This window comes from Adiantum capillus-veneris, chromosome 10, assembly GCF_014529385.1.
Source record: "Adiantum capillus-veneris isolate H3 chromosome 10, ASM1452938v2, whole genome shotgun sequence".
Taxonomy (NCBI): Eukaryota; Viridiplantae; Streptophyta; class Polypodiopsida; order Polypodiales; family Pteridaceae; genus Adiantum; species Adiantum capillus-veneris.
The window spans coordinates 159,353,648-159,378,910 of record NC_140940.1 but is presented as its reverse complement, the minus strand read 5'-3'; the positions used below and the strand labels follow the sequence as shown (position 1 = coordinate 159,378,910).

General features: G+C 43.1%; 1 protein-coding gene across 1 annotated transcript in view; it reads right to left on the bottom strand.

Moving 5' to 3' along the window:
* Window positions 1-17,171, bottom strand: part of LOC147449954 (voltage-dependent chloride channel 1, chloroplastic-like) — a 127,094-nt gene extending 109,923 nt beyond the window's left edge. The window contains exons 1-2 of the mRNA XM_086522297.1: window positions 15,820-17,171; window positions 15,565-15,732 (exon numbers count right to left, since the gene is read on the bottom strand). Of these exons, the coding sequence (XP_086378423.1) occupies window positions 15,565-15,732; window positions 15,820-17,019 (1,368 nt within the window). The 5' untranslated portion in view covers window positions 17,020-17,171. The remainder of the gene's footprint in view (window positions 1-15,564; window positions 15,733-15,819) is intronic.
* Between the last annotated feature and the right edge of the window lie 8,092 nt (window positions 17,172-25,263).

Genomic DNA, 25,263 nt, shown 5'->3' with positions numbered 1-25,263 from the left:
CTGATCCTGAAGACAAGGAGGACAGAGAAGGAAAGAGGCCCATGGCTGGTCTAGTGCCAGATATGGTGGGTGACAAGCCAAATCCAGATGCAAGTGAGCTTTGCAGAGCATGGGGAAAGGTCAAGGATCAAACAGTGCTCATCTTCTTTGATCCAGGTGCCAAAGCCAACTTCATTTCCCCAGAATTGGCTTCAGAGTTGGGAATCAGACCTGAAGAGATGGGGTATACAGCAGAGGCAGGTTTGGCATGTCCTGGCCATACAGACGTTGTGACACCCATCATTGGAAAGTTGCGCCTACATATCCAGTCCTATGTAGATGCTGAAGAATTTTACATCATGCCACTAGACGGATGTGATGTGTTGCTAGGTATTCCTTGGTTGTTTCGTGTACAGGGAATCATGGATGCCTACAACAAAAAGATCACTGTACAGAGCAGGGGAAAGACTCACATTCTGGATGTAAAGCTTAAAGGAGAGTCTATTCCCACTGTATCAGCTTCTGCTATTACTTCTGTAATGAAAAAGCATCTTTCTGCGTACTTGGTTTTTGCACGTGAAGTGTCAGATTGTGATGAATCAAATTTATCTGTGTTAGATAAAGAAAGGTCAATGTTTTTACAACAGTATAGTGACTGTTTTTCCGATTCATTACCGTCTCAATTACCACCAGAGAGACCCGAGGACCATGCGATAGATTTGATGCCAGGCAATAGCCCACCAAATAAGCCTCCGTACAGGGTTAGTGCGGCTCAGCAGAAAGAGATAATGAGCCAAGTACAGGAGCTGTTACAAAAGGGGCTGATTCAACCCAGTTTATCTCCATACTGTTCTCCAGTGTTATTGGTGCAGAAAAAGGATGGCTCATGGCGTATGTGCATCGACTACCGTGCACTGAACAAGAATACCATCAAGAATAGGTTTCCTATACCTAGAATTGATGATATTCTGGACCAATTAGAAGGAGCAGCTATGTTTAGCAGGATAGATCTAAAGAGTGGGTAACATCAGATCCGCATTAGATCAGAGGATGTGCACAACACTGCTTTTAGAACAACGTTTGGCCTTTATGAATTTTTAGTAATACCCTTTGGTCTCACAAATACTCCTGCTACGTTCAATAGGATGATGGACAGAATTTTCTGTCCACACCAGCAGTTTGTTGGTACATTCTTTGATGACATGATAGTCTACTCAAAGAATGAAGAGGAGCATAGGCATCACTTGGCCATTGTGTTCAAAGAGCTACGCGGCCATAAGTTGCTCATATGCAAAGAAAAGTGATTTTTTTATCGAAGAGATTCACTTTCTGGGACACATTGTCTCAAAGGATGGTGTCAAAATGGATCCTGCAAAAGTTGAAGCAATCAAGTCATGGCCAGATTTGAAGACGATGCACGATGTCCGAAGCTTCTTGGGACTATGCTCCTATTACAGAAGGTTTATCCAAAATTTCGTTGAGATTGCTTCACCTTTACATGCTCTTCAAAAGAAGGCAGTCACCTTTATATGGACATAGAAAGAGATTTCAGCATTTAATCTCTTAAAGGAAAAGATGACTTCAGATCCAGTCATTGTGTTGCCAGATCTTAGAAAGTCATTTGTGGTCCAGTGTGACGCCTGTGGTAGTAGCATTGGTGCAGTGCTAATGCAAGATGGCAGGGTAGTAGCCTATCAGAGTAGAATCTTGCAAGGGTCAGAAAAGACTATGCAAGTTTATGAAAAAGAACTACAGGCCGTCATTCATGCGCTCTTAAGTTGGACACACTACCTGCTAGGTGCAGATTTCGTTGTCCAAACAGATCACCAGACCTTGCGATACTTCTTAACACAGGCAAAGTTATCTGAGAAGCATATGCAATGGGCAAATATCTTGTCCATGTTCCATTTTCAAATTGTGCATGTGGAAGGCAAGAAGAACGTTGTGGCTAATGCCTTGTCAAGGAAGCCACAAATTTCAGCTGTGTCAATTCCTTATCATCATGAACTTGATGATATGAGGGAACAGTATGCAAATGATGAAGATTTTGCAAGGGTGTTCGAGCAGCTAATGGATGGACAACGTCATGAACACTATCTTCTCAAAGATGGGTTCATGATGATGCATGGCAGATTGTGTGTCACAAAGCCATTGCGACACAAAGTTATGGCAGAGAGTCATGTCCCACCGTATGCAGGGCATCGTGGTATCAATGCTACAGTTAAAGCAGTTGAGACATTCTTCTACTGGCCTACATTGAGAAGAGATGTGGATGCCTTTGTGCGAGAATGCCTAATATGCCAGAAGGTCAAGTTTGACAAGCGAAACGCACCAGGGTTATTGCAACCACTACCTATTCCAGATAAACCATGGGAAAGTATTCCTATGGATTTTATCTTTGATCTTCCGAGAACGCAGACAGGAAACGATGGTATTTGGACCATCATTTGCAGATTCAGCAAGCAGGCTCATTTTATTCTTGTCAGGAAGAAGATAAAGCCAAATACGAAGGCAAGCTTGTTCATGAGCAATATTTTCAAGTATCATGGCATGCCACAGTCGATTGTTAGCGACCGTGATCCACGCATGACAAGTTTGTTCTGGAGAGGCTTGTTTGAGAATATGGGCACAACGCTCAAATTCTCTTCGTTATTTCATCCTCAAACAGATGGGCAGTCAGAAGAGGCAAATTCTACTGTCCTAGATCTGCTAAAGTGCTACGTGTCAGAGCATAAAGGAAAGTGGGTGTAGTATTTGCCATTGGTGGAGTATGCATACAATAATACAATGCATTCATCAACTGGCAAGGCACCTTTTGAGATAGTTGAAGGTGGCAAGAAAGTTCCTCCCATACTGCATACAAACGACAAGATATTTGAAGCAGATAAGTATCTTGAGGACATGGATGAAATGTACAAGAAGGTCAAAGTGGCCTTAGAAAAAACTCGGGCAAAGCAAAAGAAAGCAGCTGATCGTCACCGTCGTTAAGTGGTATTTTTACATGGTAATTGGGTGCTTCTACGCTTTGAAAAGGCAAGGTTAAAGAAGATGAAGGGCAACGAAAGACTGTTTCCAAAGCTCAGCATGCGTTACTATGGGCCTTTTCAAGTATGCGACATAATTAGTGATGTTGCATATATGTTGAAATTGCCTGAGAGTTGGAAGATTCACAATGCGCTTCATGTGAGTCTTCTCAGACCCTATGTGGGTGATGTGCCAGAAGATATGCCAGCTGAAGATCAGCCGGAAGTCGAGGAACTTGACGAGATCTTGGTCCCGGAACAGATTTTGGCACATAAAGAAAGAAAAGTGAAAGGCAAGGTTGTTAGGCGTTACTTGGTGAAGTTCAGAAACTATCCACCAATGGATGCTAAGTGGATGGAAGAAGGTAAACTTGCAGAGTCACCAACTGTGTTATCACTTTACCTTGAAGCCTTCGATTTGCAACCTACCTTGACCCCTTGAGTTTCAAAGCTACATGGATTGTCAGTGTGACAATGGCTTCTGAAAGAAATGATGTACATGGTATTTAAAGTGAGCTCAAATCAAGTACATGTTACATGAATGTTAGAGCTGTACAGATTGTCAGTTTGGCAATTGCTCTTACGGAATGTCCAAAAGTGTGCTTAGTGCTATAGAAGTTAGTATTTCTTGTCAGTTTGTCAAGGATACAGTAATTGCTTATATTAAACGGTACATGTGTAACTGCATTCTTAAACTGTCGGTTTGGGTATGCTCGAAAGTGTTACTGGATCCAACCTGTACTAAAAGATAGTGGCAAAATGTAAAGCTACCATTTTGTCATTCGAAAGTTAATGACTCAAAGCAATGGCAAAGTACGAAGCTACCACTATGTCATTGGGAAAGGGTTCACACGTAGGTAATACATGTATCAACGAGGTGCTGAATACACCAGGGCTGACAATGAGCGTGTATGTGTCGACAGGTGTGCGCACACCCGACTGTTGACTGTGAGCATGTACGACATCGATGCAAACGAGGACATTTGAGATTTCAAGAGGGGGGTATGTCACCAGCATGTGACTACTATCTATCCTTTTTGTTGATTTCTTTCTTATTATTTATTTATTTTCACTTTTTTAAAACACTCCTCGGGAAATCTAACTGCCCTGCATTGCATAGCGAGTGTGGAACTGTTCAGAGGGAGTCCAGGCCTGAGGGCAAGAGAGCACTAAAGTTGGACAAGGACTATGGTTAGCCAAAGTGGAATCCTTTGCTACAGAGGCTACATTTCAGTTCTTGGTGTGGCTGCAGTGTACACAGAGGGTCGGATGACCTAGAAAGATACAATGGCAGCATTTCCTAAAATTGCTATTTTGGGACTTGAAAATGTGTTCGCGTCATTATCTTCGGAATGACAAGGGGAACATTTTATTACTCTGCAGTGAAGTCAACTGGGCAACCGGTCGGGAGATTTTTAGGCGGCAACCCCGAAACGGGAAATAGCTTGTAAATGTGCCAAGTGCCACATTTCTGTGCACTTTCCTCATGCATGAAGAGGGGGCGCTGATTTTAGAGAGGAGAGGGACTCATTTTCTCTCTGTCACAGGTTGAGAGCTTCAATGGAGTGCTTGCTTACCTCTTATGTACAGTGCGGTGCCAGGAGTGATGCCCTGCACGCTACGCACTGCCCTCTCTCTCCCCTATGGCAATATGTTATGCCCCTCTAGTGGGCTTTTCAATTGACCAATGTACAATTGTGTGGGTTCATGCGCGATTGCCGAGGCAAGAGCCTCTTGCACAGGTACTGGATTGGCTAGCGGCTAATCCCCCGCAGGTACAGGTGATTCAGAGAGGTTTCACGTGCGAAATCTCGTCCGATTCAAAGGGCAAGTAGCCCTACAGGTGCGGGAGCTCGAGGACTTGTTACGGATGCGACCGGCACGCAAAACGGAGCCCGAAACAGTGAATTACAGCCTGCTGTGTATTTTTGCAGGTTTAGGGTTTTGGCCCTAAACGGACCCTGATACCCCCAGGAGGTTCGGGGACGCAAGGGAACCGTTGTATAGGTGATCTGGCACATTTTCGGGGCAGAAAACAGAGAATTCAGCATGCTGCAGATTCTCGCCAGGTTTTGCAAAGTGTCCGTATGCGTCGGGAAAGTCATCCAATGCGTGGGAATACTGACTGTGAAGGGTCCTCGTACAGTTATGCTGCCGAAATCAAGCCAGAACAGTTGAAATTCAGCCAAGATTGTGCGGGGCAGCTTGTAGGGAACCACAACTTTTATTCCCTCTGTTAAAGAAAAAAGAAATACCGAAAGGGGCGCCTAATTTAGGAGCCAGTTTGGTGTCGGTCTTCTCATACAGGTGCGGTCTAGCAGCCTGTATCCCTTTCCCCTTTGTTGTGTCTCGAAAGTACAGGTAAAGTGGGCGACAAATTAAATGGGTGAAAACAAATAAGGTTTAAGTCTAAGGTCTACCGCCCTTTTTGGATTAAACAGGCCGGTTTCATCAGCCAGCGCAAAACGCGGAAATCTGTACAGCCTGCCACGTCATCATGCCATTGCAATTTTCGAAAATCTACCATGTCATCAGTTTGTTACATCTCCCCTTCTTGAAAGAGAGTAATCGTCCGCGATTACAGCATATCTGCAAAACAACTCAAGTTAGCTCAAAAATTTCCGAGGGACGATCAATTTGCTCTTTTTATTAAGGAGTTAGCTTCTCCTCTCTGCTCTTTTGATCAAGGAGTTAACTTCTCCTTTCGGCTGTTTTGATCAAGGAGTTAGCTTCCCCTTTCGTCCAGATCGGAACTCTTGATATTCCGGCAAAGTAAATTAGCCATCACCGAGACCGTATTGATCTTCCACGAGTGTCTTGATGCACTAAAATTACATACCAAGGCAATCTCATCCAATTAGGAATATTCAATAATTGGCACATCACAATGCAGCACAAATGCTTACATATGCATGTTACAAAACACAACAAACAGCGCCGCTGAGCAGTCCTCCAAGACAAACGGTCTACGGTATGAAGCTACTCAACAACTACCTCGTCACTCCCCCCGCAAATAACCTAAAAAAGTTCGGGCCATGAGCTCAAAGGACTGTACAACCAAACGCTCCCCAGACCGCAGTTTGCGTCGCTCGGAGGTTCTAGCATACAACGGAACAGTCCTCAGGCATTGGCCTGCGTCGTTCGGAGGTTTTCTAGCATACAACAGAACGCTCCACAGGCATCGGCCTGCGTTGTTTCGAGGTTCAAACAATACCAAAACAGTATTTTTCAGTTCTCAACCCAGGAGTAAAGTCACCAATCAATGAAACCAGTATTAAAACCAGAGTCAAACATTTCAAATCGGCACCAAAATAGGTTCAAAACAGATACCATCCATTTCAAACAAATTTCAAACAGGATCACCAAACAAGTTCTCAAATAGATTTCGAACTTAAAAAAGAAATCTTGACATTAGTCGAGCTTGGAAAGTCGGCTGACTTTCCATCCTGAAACCTGCACCAGAAAATTAGGGTTAGGTTCATTCCATAGGGTCGTAGCCGAGCACAGCATGATCCATCAACTTTTGGACAGAGTGTTTTCGTTGGCGGCGATGATAGTCCCAAGATAGCAATCGCATTTGATCTCCAAGGTCATCTGCTCGTGAAGAGACATCTACTGAGAGATGTCGAGAAACTTCAAGTTATAATCTGCTACGGTTTCCATGGCAAGCATTTCAAGATACCCCACTCTGCCAGAAGTTGCACTCCCAAGGAAGATGTGTTAGGTGCAGCGGAATGATTGTTTGCGCTTTGCTCAAGATGAGTGCTCCAAACTGTGCTCAAGGTTCCTTTTAGTTCTTATGGAATGGAGAGCCTTCCGTTCTTTAATGGAAAGTGCTATGATCACGAACAAAGTGAATGGACACTGTGCATGCAAGTGTATGAGACTGAGAGATAGATACGACACCAAAGACGTTGTAAAACCCTCCTCCGAAGGCCCCACTCTCGTCGGCGAGAGTGGTCTACTTATGATTGCACAAAGTGGTACAATGCGTATGCAATGGACTGATGCAACTTGGGACTATGCCGATGACGACGACGGTGATGATGACGACTTTAGGGCTGAAATCTATGGTCTTCTATCTACTGAATTTCGGGACTGTTTCGGTGGCTGAAAATCTCTGGTTTGGCTGCGTTTTCAAGGGCTGAAAATGGGGGTATCTACAATGCTTCTAGGGCTGAATTGTCTGCTGTCCTTCATTGCTGAAAACGCTGACCTTCTACTACGACAATGGCTGAAACCACAAACGCTGGGCTGCCTTGTATCCTTAGCAAAAACGCTAGGCTTGATGGAATCCAAAAACGCTGATGAGCTGAAATTGGAAACGCTAGCAGTTTGAGGTGCTGGCGATGAGAGGAATCTGCAAACGCTAGGCATGCTGGTGATGATGGCGATCAAGGCAATGCTGAAAACGCCAAAATGGGGGGGGTCCTGCTGAGGTTGTCCAATCCAAAAACCTAGGCTATGGGGGAGCTTGGCGCTTGAGGGTTCTTGCTGAGAAGAATGCCTGTTGAGCATGTGCTCCTGCTGCCTCTTCTGCCAGAAAGTACTAACTTGGGTTTGCTTATATATTAACTTATCAAAATTGCCCTACCTACTTTTGTTGGAAAGTCACTTAAAAATAATAAGTGAAAAATACCAAAAATAGGAAAAATAGGCTAAATGCACTGGAAAATTCCCCTGACTGAATCTTATGGATTCTGAAGGGAATACTGATGATCATACTGTGTGCAACCAGAGGATATGCATCTACACTAAGTGACTGGTCATGCACGGTCTACGAATAGACTCACAAAAGTGCCATATCACTTCTAAATCTAGACTGACTGGACTGACTGAACCCTGATCATGTTGTAGCTTGTCCACAGACACATAGGGTTGGATGTGTCACGTGACAAGATGTCAGAAACCATATAACTTCGGGCAAAATTTTTTCTTAAAAGCTTGCCAAGTACTTGGAGTATGTTGCTTGGTAGTTGTAGACATCAACATCTGCATGGCACTGCTTCTGAGAAAAACAGTGACTTGAAACAAATCTGGATCCTTCTCGTGCAAGTGATCTTAATTGGCTTATGCCCTGTAAGACATGAGCGGTGAAGACAGGAGCCCGCCCGATGCGCGATGAAGTACGGGTGGGACTATTGATTGCACAAATCTCTACAATGCTTGGACTTGCCGACGATGTCGACGACGATGAGAACGACGCGAGACGGGCTAAAATCTGAAAACGCTAATGGTTGAAATCTGCAAATCTTTATCTGCTGAATTCTGACTCTATGTCGATGACGACGGTACGACGACGACGCGCTGAAAATGCAGATGCTAAAATCTGTGTTTTCCAGGCTGAAACTGTAAACTTTGATGAATTCTCACCGTGCAGCAAGGATCTGCTGCGGGAAGGTGAGCTCTGCGAGGTTTGGAGGTTCTACTGCGGAAATTGATTGCTGAAAACTGGAAACGCTGAGTCTAGGGCTGATTCCGTCACGAAGATCTGCAAACCAAAAACGCTAGGGCTGAAAATTATCTTGCGGGGAAATCTGCTATCTGTTGTGGGAATCTGTTAATGCTAGAGATGATCTGCTGTGTCTTGTAATCGTCGGGGTTGATCTGCTTTGCAAAAACGCAAGGGCTGGTCTATGGTGCAAAAACGCTAGGCCTTGCCGGGGGGGGGGAGGGGGGTCCTGCTGAGAAGGTGCCTGTTGAACCGATTTTCCTGCTGCCTCTTCTGCTAGAAAGTGCTAGCGCTAGGTTTCTATTTATACAACTTAGCAAAATTGCCCTACCTACTTTCCAACAAAAGTCACTTAAAAATAATAAGTGAAAAATGTCAAAAATAGGGAAAATAGGTTTAATGCACTGGAAAATTTCTTGATGGATTCTGATGGTAATGCTGATGATCATGGTGTGTGCAACCAGAGGATATGCATCTAATCTAAGTGTCTGGACATACACGGTCTGCGAACAGACTCACAAAAGTGTCAGATCACTTCCTAATCTAACTGAACTGACTGAACTGAACCCTTGTCTTGCTGTAGCTTGTCCACGAACACATAGGGTTGGATGTGTCACGTGACACGCTTTCTTGTTTCATAGAAGAGTGGACCACCAAGTTCGAGCGTTTCCCTTGAAGAAAGAGGTAGCCCTCTGAATCTTGGAGTGCTCTGAATAATGTCCTCCAGAGAAAGCTATGTCAAACTACTATATGAAGGCCAAAGCCTTCGAAGCATCTCAAAATCCAAAAAACGAGTCAAATTTAATTGACTGTCCACCTTCTTTAAACTCTCGGACTTTCTTGCTTTTATCTTCCAAAAAGTCATATTGGTTGGCTGTAAGGTGCAGCAAAAGTGAATGTTGAACATGGCTCAAGATGAGTGCTCCGAAACGTGCTCAAGGGTTCCTTTTACTTACAGAAGGGAGAGCCTTCCGTTCCTTTAATAGGAGAGTGCAATGGACACAAAGAAAGTGGATAAACACCGTGAATGAAGGTGTTGAGACTGAGAGATAGAGAGAGAAGAATACGACACCAAAATGTTGTCAAACCCTCCTTCGAAGGCCCCACTCTCTATGGCGAGAGCGGTCTACTATTGATTGCACAAATCTCTACAATGCCTTGGACTTGCCGACGATGTCGACGACGATGAGGACGACGATAAGACGGGCTGAATCCGAAAACGCTAATGGCTGTAATCTGCAGATCTTTATCTGCTGAATTTTGACTCTATGTCGGTGACGATGCGATGACGACGATACGACGACGATGCGCTGAAAATGCAGATGCTGAAATCTGCGTTTTCGGGGCTGAATCTACAAACTTCGCAGGATCTGACCGTGCGGCGAGGATATGCTGCGGGAAGGTGAGATCTGCGACGTTCGGGACTTGTTCTGCGGAGTCTATGTGCTGAAAACTGAAAACGCTGGTCTTCTTGTTGTCTTGTCGCGATGGAACTGCAAAACGCTGGCCGTTATGCTGCTCCAAAAACGCTAGGGCTGATCTATCTTGCGGTGGAAATCTGCTAACGCTAGGGCTGATCTGCTGTCTCTTGTTGTTGCCGAGTTGTCCTGCCAATGCAAAAACGCCAGGGCTGGTCTTGATCCAAAAACGCTAGCTTCTTTGCTGTGATGCACAAATGCTAGGGCATCTTGGGGGGTCCTGCTGAGAAGTTGCCTGATGAACACAGGGTTCTGATGGAAATCTGATGATCATGATGTGTGCAACCAGAGGATATGCATCTACTCTAAGTGTCTGGACATGCACGATCTGAGAGCAGACTCACAAAAGTGCCAGAACGCTTCCTATTCTAGACCGACTTGACTGAACTGAACCCTGGTCATGTTGTAGCTTGTCCACGAACACATAGGGTTGGATGTGTCACGTGACATTGGCTTTATAAAAATTCTTCTTCCTTGCATAAAATCCATTGTCGAAGGAGTCCGAACTATCCAAAGACGAGTCCTTTGTAGAATTGTCCAAAACTACGCGAGATCTAGACTTCTTTGCCTTTTTCTTGCCCTTTCCAAAGCGTTGGTTTTTGCTTCGCTTTTTCCCTTTTGTCTTCTTCGCTCGAGCCAAAAGAGCTAGAAGAATTGTCAGAAGAAGAGGAACTACGTACTCCTTCAAATCGCACAAGCTTCTTCTGCTTTCTTGCCGAGGCAAAAGTAGATTGACGACCCAAATAGCCCGGGAAATCAATGCCTTTCTTCTGCTTTTTGGCTTTGTTTTGCACGTCAAGAAGCTAGCTAATCCGTGCATCAACCACCTCTTCTAATTCTTGCTCTATAAACATCCTCGGCATAAGAGGTTGTTTGAGCGCCAGTTTGAGGGGTGGCTCCATGGTTTGCCGCCATTGTGAGTGCACCTTGTCGAAGGAGGTCTCGGTAAAAAATTTTGCAAGTTTCCGGTCCTTCGCAAAATTCATCATCAACTTTGTCGCCTCATCGACCAATTTCCGATGTTCCATCTCTTCAAGCTCCGCCTGAGTAGGCCGAGGTGGGCCATACTCCTCGCGTGAATCTTCTTCGTGATCTCTTCCCGCATCTCCTGATGCAGAGGAAGTCGACTGTCCTTTGCTTGAATCCATAAGTGCCGCGTAAAAAAGATCGGATTTCCCGGTAGAAGAGAAATTGGACGCGCTCTGATACTACTGTAACAGCTTGGACACTCCAAGTCAGGAATCTATCACAACACGACAGGAATTCACTTCAAAACAGTTCACAATTTGATTCAACACCGGCCCGACGAAGTTCCGTGCCAAGAAATATTGGCCCCAAAGACTGGCGCCTCTTTCCGTATTTCATTTTGTATAAAAATTTGTGCCTAAAGTACAAGGGAGTGGTTGGGTCTCACCCTCAGACTCTGCGTCCAGATGCTCTGAGAAGTGGGAGCCCAAGCCACTAATTTATAGATTTACAAGGGTTGCTAAAAGCAGAGCCCCAAAAGCTGCCCATAAAAAGCATTCAAAAATAATGTAGCTCTTCTCACAAGCCTTACGGTAAATAAAGCAACTCAAAGCAATTTTTCCCCAAAAGGAGCCTTGCATAGAATTTCCCTGCTTTTTCTCACGCGAGCCTGCCACGTCAGCCTTCCGTACGGCCTGCCGCAAATAGCGCCGCAAAACGCGGAATTCCGTACGCTGCTGCCACATCAGCCCTAACAATGGGTTTTCCGGAATTATTTGTTGCCGGGGAGGGTGTGTGTGTTCTCTGTTGCCCCAATGTCCAGGCTACGTCACCCATTTGTGACACTCTAAGGGGCGTTTGGTTGTAAAAGGACTCTATATCTCATGGCCCGGACCTTTTTAGGTTATTTGTGGGAGGAGTGATGAGGGAGTCGTTGAACAGCTCATGGCCAAGACCTGGATGGTTATTTGCGGGGGGAGTGTTCATCGGCGACGTTATGTTTCTATGTCTTGTAGCATGCATATGTGAGCATTTGTGTTGCATTGTGATGTGCCAACCCCTGAATATTCCTAATTGGTTGAGATTGCCTGGGTATGTAATTTTAATGCATCAAGACATCTGGGGAAGATCAGTGCGGTCTGGGTGTGATGGCTAATTTTACTACGCCAAAATATCAAGAGTTTCGATCTGGACGAAAGGAGAAGCCAACTCCTTGATCAAAAGAGCCGAAAGGAGAAGCCAACTCTTTAACAAAAAAAAGAGCAAACTGATTGTCCCTCGGATTGTTCCTCGAAATGACCCTCGGAAATTTTTGAGCTAACTTGAGTTGTTTTGCAGATATGCTCTAATCGCGGACGATTACTTTCTTTCAAGGAAGGGGGATGTCACAAACTGCTGACGTCTCAAGCCACTGAAGAACGGAGCCACTATGCAGATCCCAACTCAGGGGCCTAAAACCCTAAGTGAAGAGGTAGAAGCAACAAAAGATGAAGCAGGACCATCACACACACACACACAAAAGATACACAGCCAGCTGATGACGTGGCATACCTGTACGGACAGCCAGGATTTCGTGCTGGTGTGCTGACGTGGCAGGACTATATGGACAACCCAAAAATTGCGCTGGCATGCTGACGTGGCAGCCTGTACGGATTTCCACGATTTGCGTTGCTGATGTGGCAGTTGTACGGATTTCCATAAATCACGCTGGCAGTTTTTAGGCATTGCTTTTGGACCAGATGCTTTTGAGTTTAAAGGCTTTTCATGTAAGTTTACTTTTGGGCCTAGGGCCTTTCAATATGAGGCCATAAGGTCATTCTCTGGCATGCTTCTGGACGAAGATGCAGAGGATGGAGTACCGGCTTGTACTTTGATGATGCAATATAAAGAAACACCAAAAGGGGAGCCAAGGTTTGGGGCCAATACTATCTGGGGTGGAATTCCGCCACTCTGTGTTGCATGTCGTCTCTCTTTTAGTTCAGCTCTTATTGAAGTGCTAAAAGTCTGTCAGTCTGTTCTTTTCTATTGGCACGTGGAGACTGCCTTGTGACATCATGATTCTCATCAGAGATCTCAACGGGGATAATGATGTGAATGTTTAGTGATCGTCTTTGTGCAAGTGTTGGATGTGTGCAGTCTAGTACGTCAGTACTTACAGAGTCACTGTCTATTGAGCTAGTTTTTGTCCTATGTCTATTTTGTAGGCGTAGTCAAGGTTGATTACAATTCTTTCAAGAGGGGGTATGTCACAACTTTGTGACGTGGCAAGTTCCCAACTCAAACAATTGTTCGAGTGGACAAAGGGGGTTATGGTTTAAAACCTAACCCCACCAACTTACGAATATTGACCGAGGGGCCTAAACTCTTTGAAAATAAAGCATGGACCCCCCTGATACTTCCATACTGCTGGACCCAGATTTTGCGGCACGTTTTATGCTGGAAGCCTTTGAGCGCAAGCTTTTGGAACAGAGCTTTTCACTTGTTTGCTTTTGGCCAAGGGCCTTTAAATAAGTGCCAAGGCCTCTCCTCTTGGCAGATTAGCTTGGGAGCACTGCAAGAGAGAGGACCCTCGAGCATTGTACTCTTGCGAAGTAATGATATAGAAATACCAAGAAGAGGCGCCAGTCTCTGGGGCCGGTGCATCTAGGGACGAAACTTCGTCATTCCGTGCCGACTCTCTCTTCTTCTTCTCTCTCTGAGTCTCTCTCTTCAAGTTCAATTCAGTTGTTTGCAGTTTTCTCATGTGTGTTACTGTGTAGATCTTCAGCTTGAAGTGTCCAAGTTTATTACAACCCATTTTGGTATTACCAGATCTTCAAAAGTTTTTCCAAGTTCATTGTGATGCTTGTGGGAGTAGTATTGGGGCTGTTTTGCAATAGGATTGGCATGTCATCACATTTGAAAGTCAGCTTCTCACTAAGGCCGAGCGCGTATCACGAATTATGAGAAGGAACTCTTGGCGGTCATCCATGCCTTGACTTCCTGGAAGCATTACCTCTTGGGGGCTGATTTCACTGTGCATAAGGATCATCAAAGTATATTTTCTTACTCATACCAAGTTGTCTGAGAAACACATGCGGTGGGCAAATCTACTTGCTTTGTTCCATTTTCAAATCGTCCATGTGAAACAAGTTTAGTACCGCCCATTGCTTTTGAGTCCCCATGAGCTTGTATAGCTTCTTCATGTTGTTACACGCTTGGATACACTCAACGAGAAATCAATAGCAACACACGAACAGAACCTGCAAATAACTAAACTGAACTTGAATAGAGAGAGAGAGAGAGAAGAGGAGAGTCGACACAAAACAGGGGAGTTTCGTATCTAGATGCACAAGCCCCAAAGACCGGCACCCCTTCCCTTATTTCTTTATTATTGCTTCGCAAAGATACAGCTCCCCGAGGGTCCCGCTCTCTCAAACTCTACGTCCAGATGCTCTCCGAAGTGGCCCTCAATGCCCTTATAAGGATACAAGGGATGCCCAAAAGCAAAGCCCCGAAAGCACTTGTCTAAAAGCAAAGCACTGGTACCCAAAAGCTAGCGCCCAATTTTGCCTTCAAAACTTAGCTCCCACATCATCACCCTTCCGTGTTTTGCGACCAGCCTACCATGTCATCAAGATTTGCGCAAGTGTTGCCACCTCAACAGCTTACGCAATTTCAAGGGATTCTCTGAGTTTTTAGGGTTTAAGGCCCCTCGGCCGATGCGCCATAAGTTGGTTAGGGTTAGAGTTTAAAACTCTAACCCCCTTTAGTCCTCTCGGCCCATCTTCTAAGTTGGGCATGCCACGTCACAAACTTGGGTGACACATGTCCTCCTCCACGCCATCATCAAACTTGTCACCCGCACAAGAAGTGCTCATCTTCCTCCATTGTTCCTCTTCCAAGGTCTCATTAATGATAGAAGATCTTGGTTTGAGAGCTGTGGATACCTAAGTAGCCTTTTGTTTATTTGCCACCTCAATCCACTAAACGATTTCCTCGTGTGTTTTTACAAGCATTGATCCATGCCCTTAAACCCTCTTCTATACATGCTTTTAGTGCCAAATTTTCTGTTTTTATCTCCGATGTGTCCATCACCTCTCCCTTCGTTTTGGTGATCTTCATGTCAACACTTGAGTCGAAATTTTGCTCTATTGGTGTTCACAGAGTTAGAGAACCTCAAGTGTGCCTTCACTTTCTGCATTTCCTGTGCGTGATGAATGCATGATATCTCCCAGTATGCGTTCATCAAATCGGTTCAATTTACACTCTGCCAACCACTTTGCAATCTATAAAATCTTCAGTTAAACAATCCGTCTACTTGCAAACAACGAAACTTTTAGTAGTATACATCTGATGGTTACATTGCACTCCGGTATCACGCATATCAAATGAAAAAGGGAAACCTGCGCGGAAGAGAGAGAGAGAGAGAGAGAGAGAGAGAGAGAGAGAGAGAGAGAGAAAGAGAGAGAGAATGCTACAAACTTTGTGCTTACTATTGTTATACAACCTAACCTCAGGAGTTTAATACTTCAGACCAGAATGATTCCATAACCCAACATATGCATGAACACTGCTGGCTGGCAGAAGGTCTGTAATCATAAAGTAACAAAACTCCACAAGCTTAATCTGTCAAATATCTTTCTGCTACTTGGTCAAAAGGGCTGACAGATTTCAACAACCATACCAGCAGAACTCTGTCTGTCTTCTCGAGGTGAAGAAGATCCATTGCTTGTGATATCAGCTGAATTAAGCAGTTTGGTCTGTGCTGGGACTTGAGCACAAAAGCTAAATCGTCATGTTGAAGCAACCTCTGTAGTTCGCTCGGGGTGTCAGATCCATAAATAAGGTGACACTGCCAGCAACCAAAAACTCCACTATTTTATCACTTAGCTACCAAAGCTGCATGTGGAAATGCAAACCTAACCAGACAACGGCTTACCTTCAGTGAAACAGGAAAAGCCATGATGTAACTCAAGAGAGATGATTTTAAAGCCACATCTTGAGGACTCTTGATCAGCTGTGCAGAAAGTCTGGCCAAATCCTTCGTAGTACTAATGACACTTGTCCAAGTCTTTCTTGCTTCATCATAACGGGAGTATGAAGCATCTGTTCTGAACACTAGCAACAATGCAAGTGCCGGGGCAGTCAGCTCATAAGGAAGAGACGCTGCATGTAGTAAAGGAAGGAATGAAGGAAGGTAACCGTATTTCAATGCGGTGTTGTATGCCGCAACACCTATAGCTCCAGCTGTGAATGTAAAAACAGGCGGAACTAACGATACTATGACCCTGGAAGAAACGCTTGAAAGCACATGGCGTACGTATCGCAAGGAGCTGCGATGTCGAAGCCAATCCTCATGGGAATAAAAAGCTCGTCGTTGCCTCTGGGGCATGCCACTCTCCTTTTGCTCATCTGCCCAGCTTGGAAACCTGGATATGAATTCTACAATATTGCGGGAAGATAGAAGATGAGATAAGGAAGAATCACTCTCACTAGAAGGTGACTCTTTACCAGCTACGTGGTTGTGTATCTCCATCAAGGGACCAGGTTTTGTCATTTCATCTGTCAGAGACGCTGGTAAAGATGTGTTTTCATTCTGGTCATCTGATCCAGATTTGCGGGTGGAATCAACTGATGGAGAACTTATGTCATCTGCACAACTTGTACTGCCAGCACGCCCGTTGTTGGAAATTTTGGCAGTTGACAATTTGCTGCTCTCCTCCATACTGGTTTGGTATTCTGATATACTGCAATTGGTTGAGTTTACCCTGCTAGGTAGCTGTGTGAATGTCGTATTACCAGCACCATTCTGTCCTCTGTTCCTCTCATTATAGTTAGAGGTGTTGCAATCAGCATTTGAAGACAATGCCTCGTTTTCGGGCAGATTATTAGCTGTAGTGCTTGTATTTGCATGCCTGGATGCAAGTATCCGAGGGGATGAAGGTACCCTATCTGCACCAACGGCCTGTGAGAAGGAAGAAACTCCATAGCTCCTCATAGAACATTTGCATCCTTGAGTTTTCGGGGACGCTGGCACTCGTAAAAGCTGATGCGGGCGAACCGGCAACGGCTGCGTCTCTTTGAGACAAGCGCCCGTGCCGACGCCATGGCGAACTCCAGCTGCGGGGCAACAGTCCATACTCGGTCCAGTCAAATGAAAATGCGAAGTAGAACAAAGAAACTGGAAAGCATCGAGTTTGCACGGTTCTTGTTGGGCGGACGACGCTAAAGTGCAGCTCAACGACCCTACAACGACATTTGTTTTGATGGCGTTCGTTGCACCTCTACCATGTTACTGGTTGTAAAATCCGGCTAGATTTTGATCCTGCCTTGGGGAAAATTCACAGGTTTTGGCCTCGAAAGCTTCCAATTCTGACCTAAAAACCAGGAGAATTTCAAGTTTGCCCTTGTTTCACCAGTCAGGAAAATGTATTTTCCTAGCCCATGATGATGATGATGATTACCCACACCCTACCTGACAGCCTTTACACACTCCCAAAAGAAAATGGGCGCTCGTGCCAAAATACAACAGCCCATTTTTAAATAGCGGCGAGGGTTTGGACAGACACACTATACACTGGTGGTTTAAATGATAATGGGTAACACCAAAAGGCACTGCATGTGATTGGCAAAAAGGGAAAGAGAGAGCCTAAGGAGTGCTCCACCAAATATGGGTGCTTTGAAACCCCCAACGCCCAAATCAGATGTGATGCAACTCTATTGGGTGTGCATACAGTTTTGGCGAGCATCAACATAGTGTGTAAAGGCCCTAAGTCTTTCAAATTTTTCAATCCATCCTTAAAATATGCAATACATTGCCTATAACGTCCTTCATATTTTGAACTTGTGAGCATTAACTGGTCTAAAATTTCAAAGTCTTTTCAACCCTACAAGCTTAGAGAGAATTGGTCTTGGGATCAATGCACAACATGGAAAAGTATGATCCACTTTCTCCCTCCACCTTTCCCTCAAGGTGGTCGTGGTAGGCTATTGATCATTCATGAAGACTTAGGTGTCGAGGCTAATCCCTTTCAGTCATGCAAAAGCGATCATTACTCAAAATCATTATTTGTGATATTAAGCAAACTTGCTAGAGAAGATATATAGGGCATCATCTTCATCGATGGAATCTACCAATGTTTTCAAAATTTCTTGAGAACAGATCACATGTTTTACAGATAAAATAGTCTCTCAAAGATACACCATCTCACGAACAATATGTGTAAGGATGCACTTGTGAATGATCCATATTCCAATAGAAAATTAGTAGTATATTGAATTTTGTGTGCTAGGTTAATTCCAAGCACTTGTACAGAGTACAGAGTACATACATTGTTCAAACCTTGCAAGATTGGAAAAACTTTTTAGAATATGGCGATAATAGTCAATATAAGTTTGCAGAAAAACATGATCAATGCATTACGTGCTCACATGTGTGTACACTGAAGAAAACACAACACCATGATATGTAATTATGGCTATGAAGTTGCATCCTCGCTTAGATTTGTAAATCATAAGGAGTGCCCTTCCCCATGTAGCTGTTTTTCGAAGGGTCGTTATGATATGCTCCTCCTCCAATGTTGGAGGGTCACAACATTCTTCTCCTCCAAGATCAGAGGGTCGCTTCCTTTTTATCCCCAATGGATGGGAAAAAAGCATTACCTTTAAGTTTACATAGATGTGTTGTGTGGTCCTTCCTCAATTGTGAGTGCCTATCTCAATTAGTAATCTAGATGTGAGCTACCACACTTGCGATTAGTATCCTCGTGTCTATCCTTCACAAAGAATTTGCATAAATATTAGTCATGCAAATATACCGTTGTTTACATAAATCCATATTTAACCCTCATGTTATCAAGCTACACTTGCCTCTTGTTTGCGATTTGGGAGACTACATGCATTGAGTGCATCAACGAATGTGAATCCATATGGGTAGATGCCCTCCAATTGTATCTATTCAAATAATCAAACTTCCTTGGTTAGCCCTTGCTATTAGTCTTCACATATAAATGTATTTTGGGAGGCTATATATGGAGAAAAAAGCTCACTCCACATTTATTAAACACAATGTAGAGCATTTAAGCCTTGCCCATGTTGTTCATATCGTGAAATCAATGCAATCCAAGCAACAATGTATAATACATGAAGCCCATCAAAAGTGTTTGATGCTTTTACAAGGACAATACTTTGGCATATATGTTGACCAAAGCATTTATCCCAAAAGTGGTCCACCTCATAATGAAAGCTTTAAAAGAAGTTATAAATTTATGAAAGAAAAGGGGGCTACATCTCTAACACACATGCTATAGGTCTTTTTGAAAGATGGACCCCCCTAGGAATTGACAAAGCATGACATCTTTTTCAAAGAGCCCATGAGTAGCAGACTTCTCATGAAGTTTTTCATCTATGTTGACTTCTCATGTAATGTCACATTCCTCCTTCAAGATGCAAGATAGGTGATTGTGTCAGAGAATCTAACACTTACTTTTAGATTCAACGAAATTTAACTATGAAAGAAGAGAGTTTTCCTTTAAGAGAGAGATAGCAAGGAGAACATAGGTTGTGCTGTTGCTGATTTTTTTACACAAACACACATTAAAAACACTTTAACCATGCACATAATTCAAAGAGAATAACCAAATATTATTGACAATTCAATGAGGGTAGGACTTTTTTGAAATCGGTCCCTCCTCCAAAAGGACTTGTGTTAGAATCCTCTCAAAAGAGAGCTTTTGTTACAATACATGTTTGTGCTCTTATGGAGCGTTGCTTGAATCAAGAAGATGGTGTCTTCAAGATTCCATGGTATAACCCTCCTTCTTAAACCCTAAACACTCCAGCAGAGAGAAAGGAATTGCGGGGAAAGAGGAAGATGAGGACGAAGAGAAGTATTTTTCAAGTAAGAGAATTGATATTCCATGTGCACTTGCTCATGGGCAAGCTCTTAACATAGCTTAGTAAGAGAATAGTAAAGATAGAGAAGAAGGAACTCTCATTGGCTTGGATTTACATCCATAGCAAAGAGCTTGAGCATAGAGTCCTTCTCTAGAGCTCCCATGAGAGAGAGAGAGAGAGAGAGAGCTTGCTTTGCCAATCTTGGGTGCTTGAGAGAGTGTGTCAGAGGAGCAAGAGCCTCAAAAATGCAATGAGCCCTCTCTTATATAGCTATGCAAGTGTGTAACTAGACTTGAATTAGAATGTTTTACACTTGACCAATGAGGTGGGAACACCTCCTAATGCAACTCAAGCATGTCCAACACTTGTCCCCTCTTGCCTTTCATGTTAGAACTCTCCCCTCCCCCTTCTTGGGAATCATCTTGGCAAGTGGAAACACCACACACACACTTCTTAAGTTCACTCAAAGCAAGTGTAGGCTACTTTAAACATGTGGCCTAGTCAAGCTTAGTAAACAAAGAGCAGAGTCTACTTTGGACATGTGGCCTAGTCAAGTTTAGTAAACAGAGACTAGAGTCAACTTACTAAATGAGGAAGGACTGATCTAACCTTTCATTTAATAAAAAGCATGAACTTACCCTTTTATTAATTGGCTCGGGTGCAAGACCGTTGCCTAAACCTTGGAGGCTTATGAAGCTGACCCAAGGCTACAATCTACCTGTTAAATTAGGATAATCTTTGGAAAAAATAAAATTCATCCTTTGGGCTTTAAAAATTTCACCTCTTTTGCAAAACCTTAGCACAGTGATTTGGAGGTCTCGCCAAGCTACTCCCAAAAGCTGCTAAATGTAAACATTTTGTGGCAAGTTAGAATTTCACAGTGAGGCTTCCCAGATTTCATACTAGATTCTAAAGAGCTATTCTAATCACTTGAGATTAGCACAATCACTTTCTATATTTAGACTCCTCTAATTACTCTTGATCATCTCTTTTGTCTTGTACCTTTGATCAAGGTTGCCCTGGATATATTTATCCTTCCTTGCCTTGTACCTATGACTGAGATAATTATTTAGGAATTACCCTTTCTCTTTCATGGACTTTCCCCTTTGGAAACTTGAGCAATACCCAATCATTTTCTTTGAAGGTCAAGGCTCGTCTATGCTTATCTGCAAGCAGCCTTTTGCTTCTGTTGTGTGATGGATATAGCTTCTTTGATCTTTTGAAAAGATTCTTTAAGATTTTTGCTATACTCATCAACAGTAAATATGTTCCAAAGTGTCTTGACTATCAATGGGAGCTTGGGTTTTCCTTTAATCACCTCAAAGGGTTCCTTTCCTTTAGAAGTATGGATAGTGTTATTGTATGAATACTCTACTAAGGGTAGATATTTTTACCATTGATCTCTTTGATCTACTTTTGTAACATAAGCTTTAAGTAGATCAATGATAGTTGAATTTTCTATCTCACTTTGGCCATCCGTTTGTGGATGATAGACCGAGGAGAAATTCAACTTAGCACCAAAATTCCCAAAGAGACCCTTCCAAAAATTGCTAGTCATTCTTGAATCTTTATCAATTACCATAGATGTTGGTAAGCTATGGTACTTAAAGACATGTGAGATAAAGAGGGTTGTCATATGGTATGCTTTAATAGTCTTTTTGACCAGTATAAAATGCCCTTGTTTGCTAAACCAATCTACCATTGTCAACATTTCCATGTTTCCATGTATGGACTTGGGTAATCCAAAAATAAAATCCATGGATATACTTTCCCATGGGGAATCAAGTTATGGCAATGGCTGAAGCAAGCCAAGTTGCTTCCCTCTATCATACTTTGTCTTTTGACATGCAATGCATTTGGAAACATAGTAAATTATGCTTTCATTGGTGGCTAATAAAAGTACATATGTACTCCCTTGAGAGTGGATTGAATCCCTCTATGTCCTGCATAAGGTGGAACATGAGATTAGTACATAACATTTTCATGAAAATTGTGTGTAACGCATAATATGTTACCATAGAGATTGAAGTCTTGATCCATAGCATACTCATCTATCATAGAGAATAGATTATTGTGAGTAGCTATTGATACAACATTCACCCTTGGCCTTCATGAAAGTGCATCAGCCACTTGGTTGTACTTACCAGCTATGTGAGCGATATGAAAATTAAACTGTGAGAGAGTGTTTGCCCACCTCATTTGCCTATCACTTAATTTAGTTTGCATCAAAAAGTATTTAAAACTGATGATCTGTGCGCAAAATAAATGGAGTGCTTAGGAGATAATGTCTCCAAGCATTTAGGGCATGTAAGATAGCTAAAATCTCTTTTTTTATATTCCTAGATTCTTTCCTAGGTCATCCGATCTCCTTCTTTTGTATGCTATGACATGCTCTTCTTCAAGCAAAACAGCTTTGAGGCATTATCTATAAGCATCACACTGGACCTCAAAAGGTTTTGAAAGGTCTGTTGAGAGGTAAGCTTTGCCTTTAAATTTTCAAAAGCTTCATTCCTTTTGCAATCCATACAAATTTAACATTCTTTTTAGTCAAATCATACAATGGGCCTACTATGAAGGATTTTCTTTTTAATGAAGCGTTTATAGTATGCACACATTCCTATAAAGCTTCTTAATTTAAGTAGATTCATTGGTATAGGCCATTCTTTTGTTACCTCCAACTTTCTAGGGTTCATTCGGATCTCTGTTTGAGAGATAATATGACCTAAATACTGAATCTCTTTTAAGAAAAACTCACTTTTCTTTTGATTAATGTAAATCTTATTGTCTCTCAAAACTTGAAACATTTCTTGTAGATGTTGCTTATGTTCCTCAATAGTCTTTGAGTATACAATAATGTTGTCAAAGAACACTCTCGTGAAGCTTTGATGAGGTCTAAAGAGCCTTTCCATCATTCGATTAAAGGTAGCCAACACATTGGTAAGTCCAAAAGTGAGTAACAAGAGTTCATATAAGCCAAAAGTTGTTCGAAAGACCATCTTATGAATATCTTCAAGTACTATCCTTATCTGGTGATAGCCACTTTTGAGATCTACTCTACTAAAATAGGTAGACCCTTGTAGCTTATTGAACATATCTTCTATCTTGAGAAGAAGAAATCTATTGTTTATGGTTATCCGATTAAGTGTCTGATAGTCCACACACATTCTATAAGTACAATCTTTCTTTTGTACTAGTAGAACGGATGAACAAAATGGAGATGAACTAGGCTTGGCCATCCCTTTTCCACAACCTCATTCACTTGCCTCATAATCTCCTCTTGCTGAGCCGGTGAGATTCGATAAGAAGGCTTATTAGGAGGTGAGCTACTAGGTAGAAGTTCTATGGAATGAACATCTTGTCCCCTCACTCACTGCTTATCCCTCACTCTCTCTTTATCTATCTTCTCTCCCACTCTTGCTCCTTCTCTCTCTCTCTCTCTCTCTCTCTCTCTCTCTCTCTCTCTCTCTCTCTCTCTCTCTCTCTCTCTCTTTCCTTCCTCTCTTGCTCTCTTTTCTCTCATTCTATCACCCACTTTAAAATTGAACATGAATTAGTGTGAAAAAACTATGTTTATCTTTTTCTTGCTATCTATCTTCTCTCTAACCCTATCTCTCACGCTCCCTCCTCTCACTCACTCACTCGTCCTCGCGCATATCCCTAGTGAGCGCTAGTGCCCATTGAAGGGATGTGCAAGATAGAGAGAGGGAGAGGGAGGGTGGGAGATAGGGAGCATGGCATTAGAGAAAAATAAAATGAATGAGAGAGAGAGAGAGAGAGAGAGAGAGAGAGGAGGAGGAGGAGGATTTACCTTAAAACGCAAGAAATTTTTCACAAAATCAAATTTACGAAGTGCAAAAAAATTAACACCTCAAGCTTTTATATAGGCACCTTAAACCCACATTTAACCCACCCTCTCCTTCTACCTCTCCCCCACCCTCCCTCACTCCTTAAGTGAGAGAGGAAGGAGTGAGGGAGGGTGGGAGAGAGGTATAGCGAGAGGGTGAAAGAGTGAGAGAGATATCAAATCTTCATTGAACATGACTTAAAGTTTGAAAAAAAAACAATGTGTATTTCTTTTTATTTATCTTCTGTCTCACCCTATCTCTCATGCTCCCTCCTCTCCTTCTCTCTCTCTTGCATATCTCGAGTGAGCGCTAGCGCCCACAAGGAAGGAGAGAGAGAGAGAGAGAGAGAGAGAGAGAGAGAGAGAGAGATAGTTCTATTATCATCCTCGAAGGTCAAATATGACATATGGGATCAAATGAACATGTCATGTGGTGTGAGTGAAGGTCATAATTGACTCTCAATGCTCAAAAATGGTTGAAATGAGCGTTGCAATAGAGAGTCTACATCGTGGTTGGGAGAGGAAGGTATGTAGGGAGAGCTCATGGATGAATATATGGGGAAAAGAGGACCTAATGTGGTTAAAAGCTGAGCACTCAAGTAGTGTGTGGTACTCACTCTCGCACTTGACGAGGGCATAAGGTGCCAAGTTGATGAGACTCCTCGCCAGTGCCCCAACGTCATGTCTCTCAGCGTAGAGAATGGGAGCTAAGATGAATGGTGGCAATGGTGCGGATCGCACTCAACGGGATGGGCTCAAGGATGTAGGGATGGGTTCGGTTACCTTGTTTGGAGAAGAAGAGAGATTTGTAGTTTGGGCCAATGTGTGTGGTGTAATGGTTGAAGCGAGAACCTCCAGATTTCTCCCAAGCTGTGATACATTGGCGTTGTAAGAAGACCTCATTAACTTGGGAGTCGATCGACGCATCCTTGACCAAGTGACACGCATCCCATCTTCCAAACCATTTCTTGATGTCAAGCATCAACCCCGAGCTTAGTATTTTGCTCTTGCATGTCTTTTGGACCTTTTGACTTACTTCGTATATGAATCTAAGAAGTCGATACAAAGGGATACGTTGTGTCTTAAGCATGTACTCCACAACCCTTTGCATGCCCAAGACCTCAATGGGAAGCGATCCGGACTCAAGAAAATAAGAGCATGTAGGGTGTTTGTGTCTTGACTTGGAGAAAGTTGGTGAGAAAACGCTTTTGGACATTCTCAAACTCTTTCCAAGTAGACTTCTTGACGCTATCATCCTACACCTCCACTCCATAAAGAAACACCGGTGTCAGCAATGTGTCAAAGAGGTACTCTTTGAGAGCCCAACACTTGATCTCTCCAGCATTACACATGTTCTCAAATGCATAATAAGCCCTCTTTCCAGCTTCCAAGCGGCGCATTGTGCAATCCTTCCATTTATGATTGGATGGAACCTCAAGGCCAAGGTACTTGAAGCTATCTACCACTTCAAGTTGCTCATTGTTGTATACAATGCATGGATTTTCATCATTGAGGGTCTTTACAAGCATAACCTTGGTTTTGGATCCATTCTCGATCAGCCCGCTATGTAGGCAAAAGCGTTCCAAGACACTCATAAGCTTTTGTGCATCTTCTAAGGTATGTGCCAAGAGCACTACATCATCG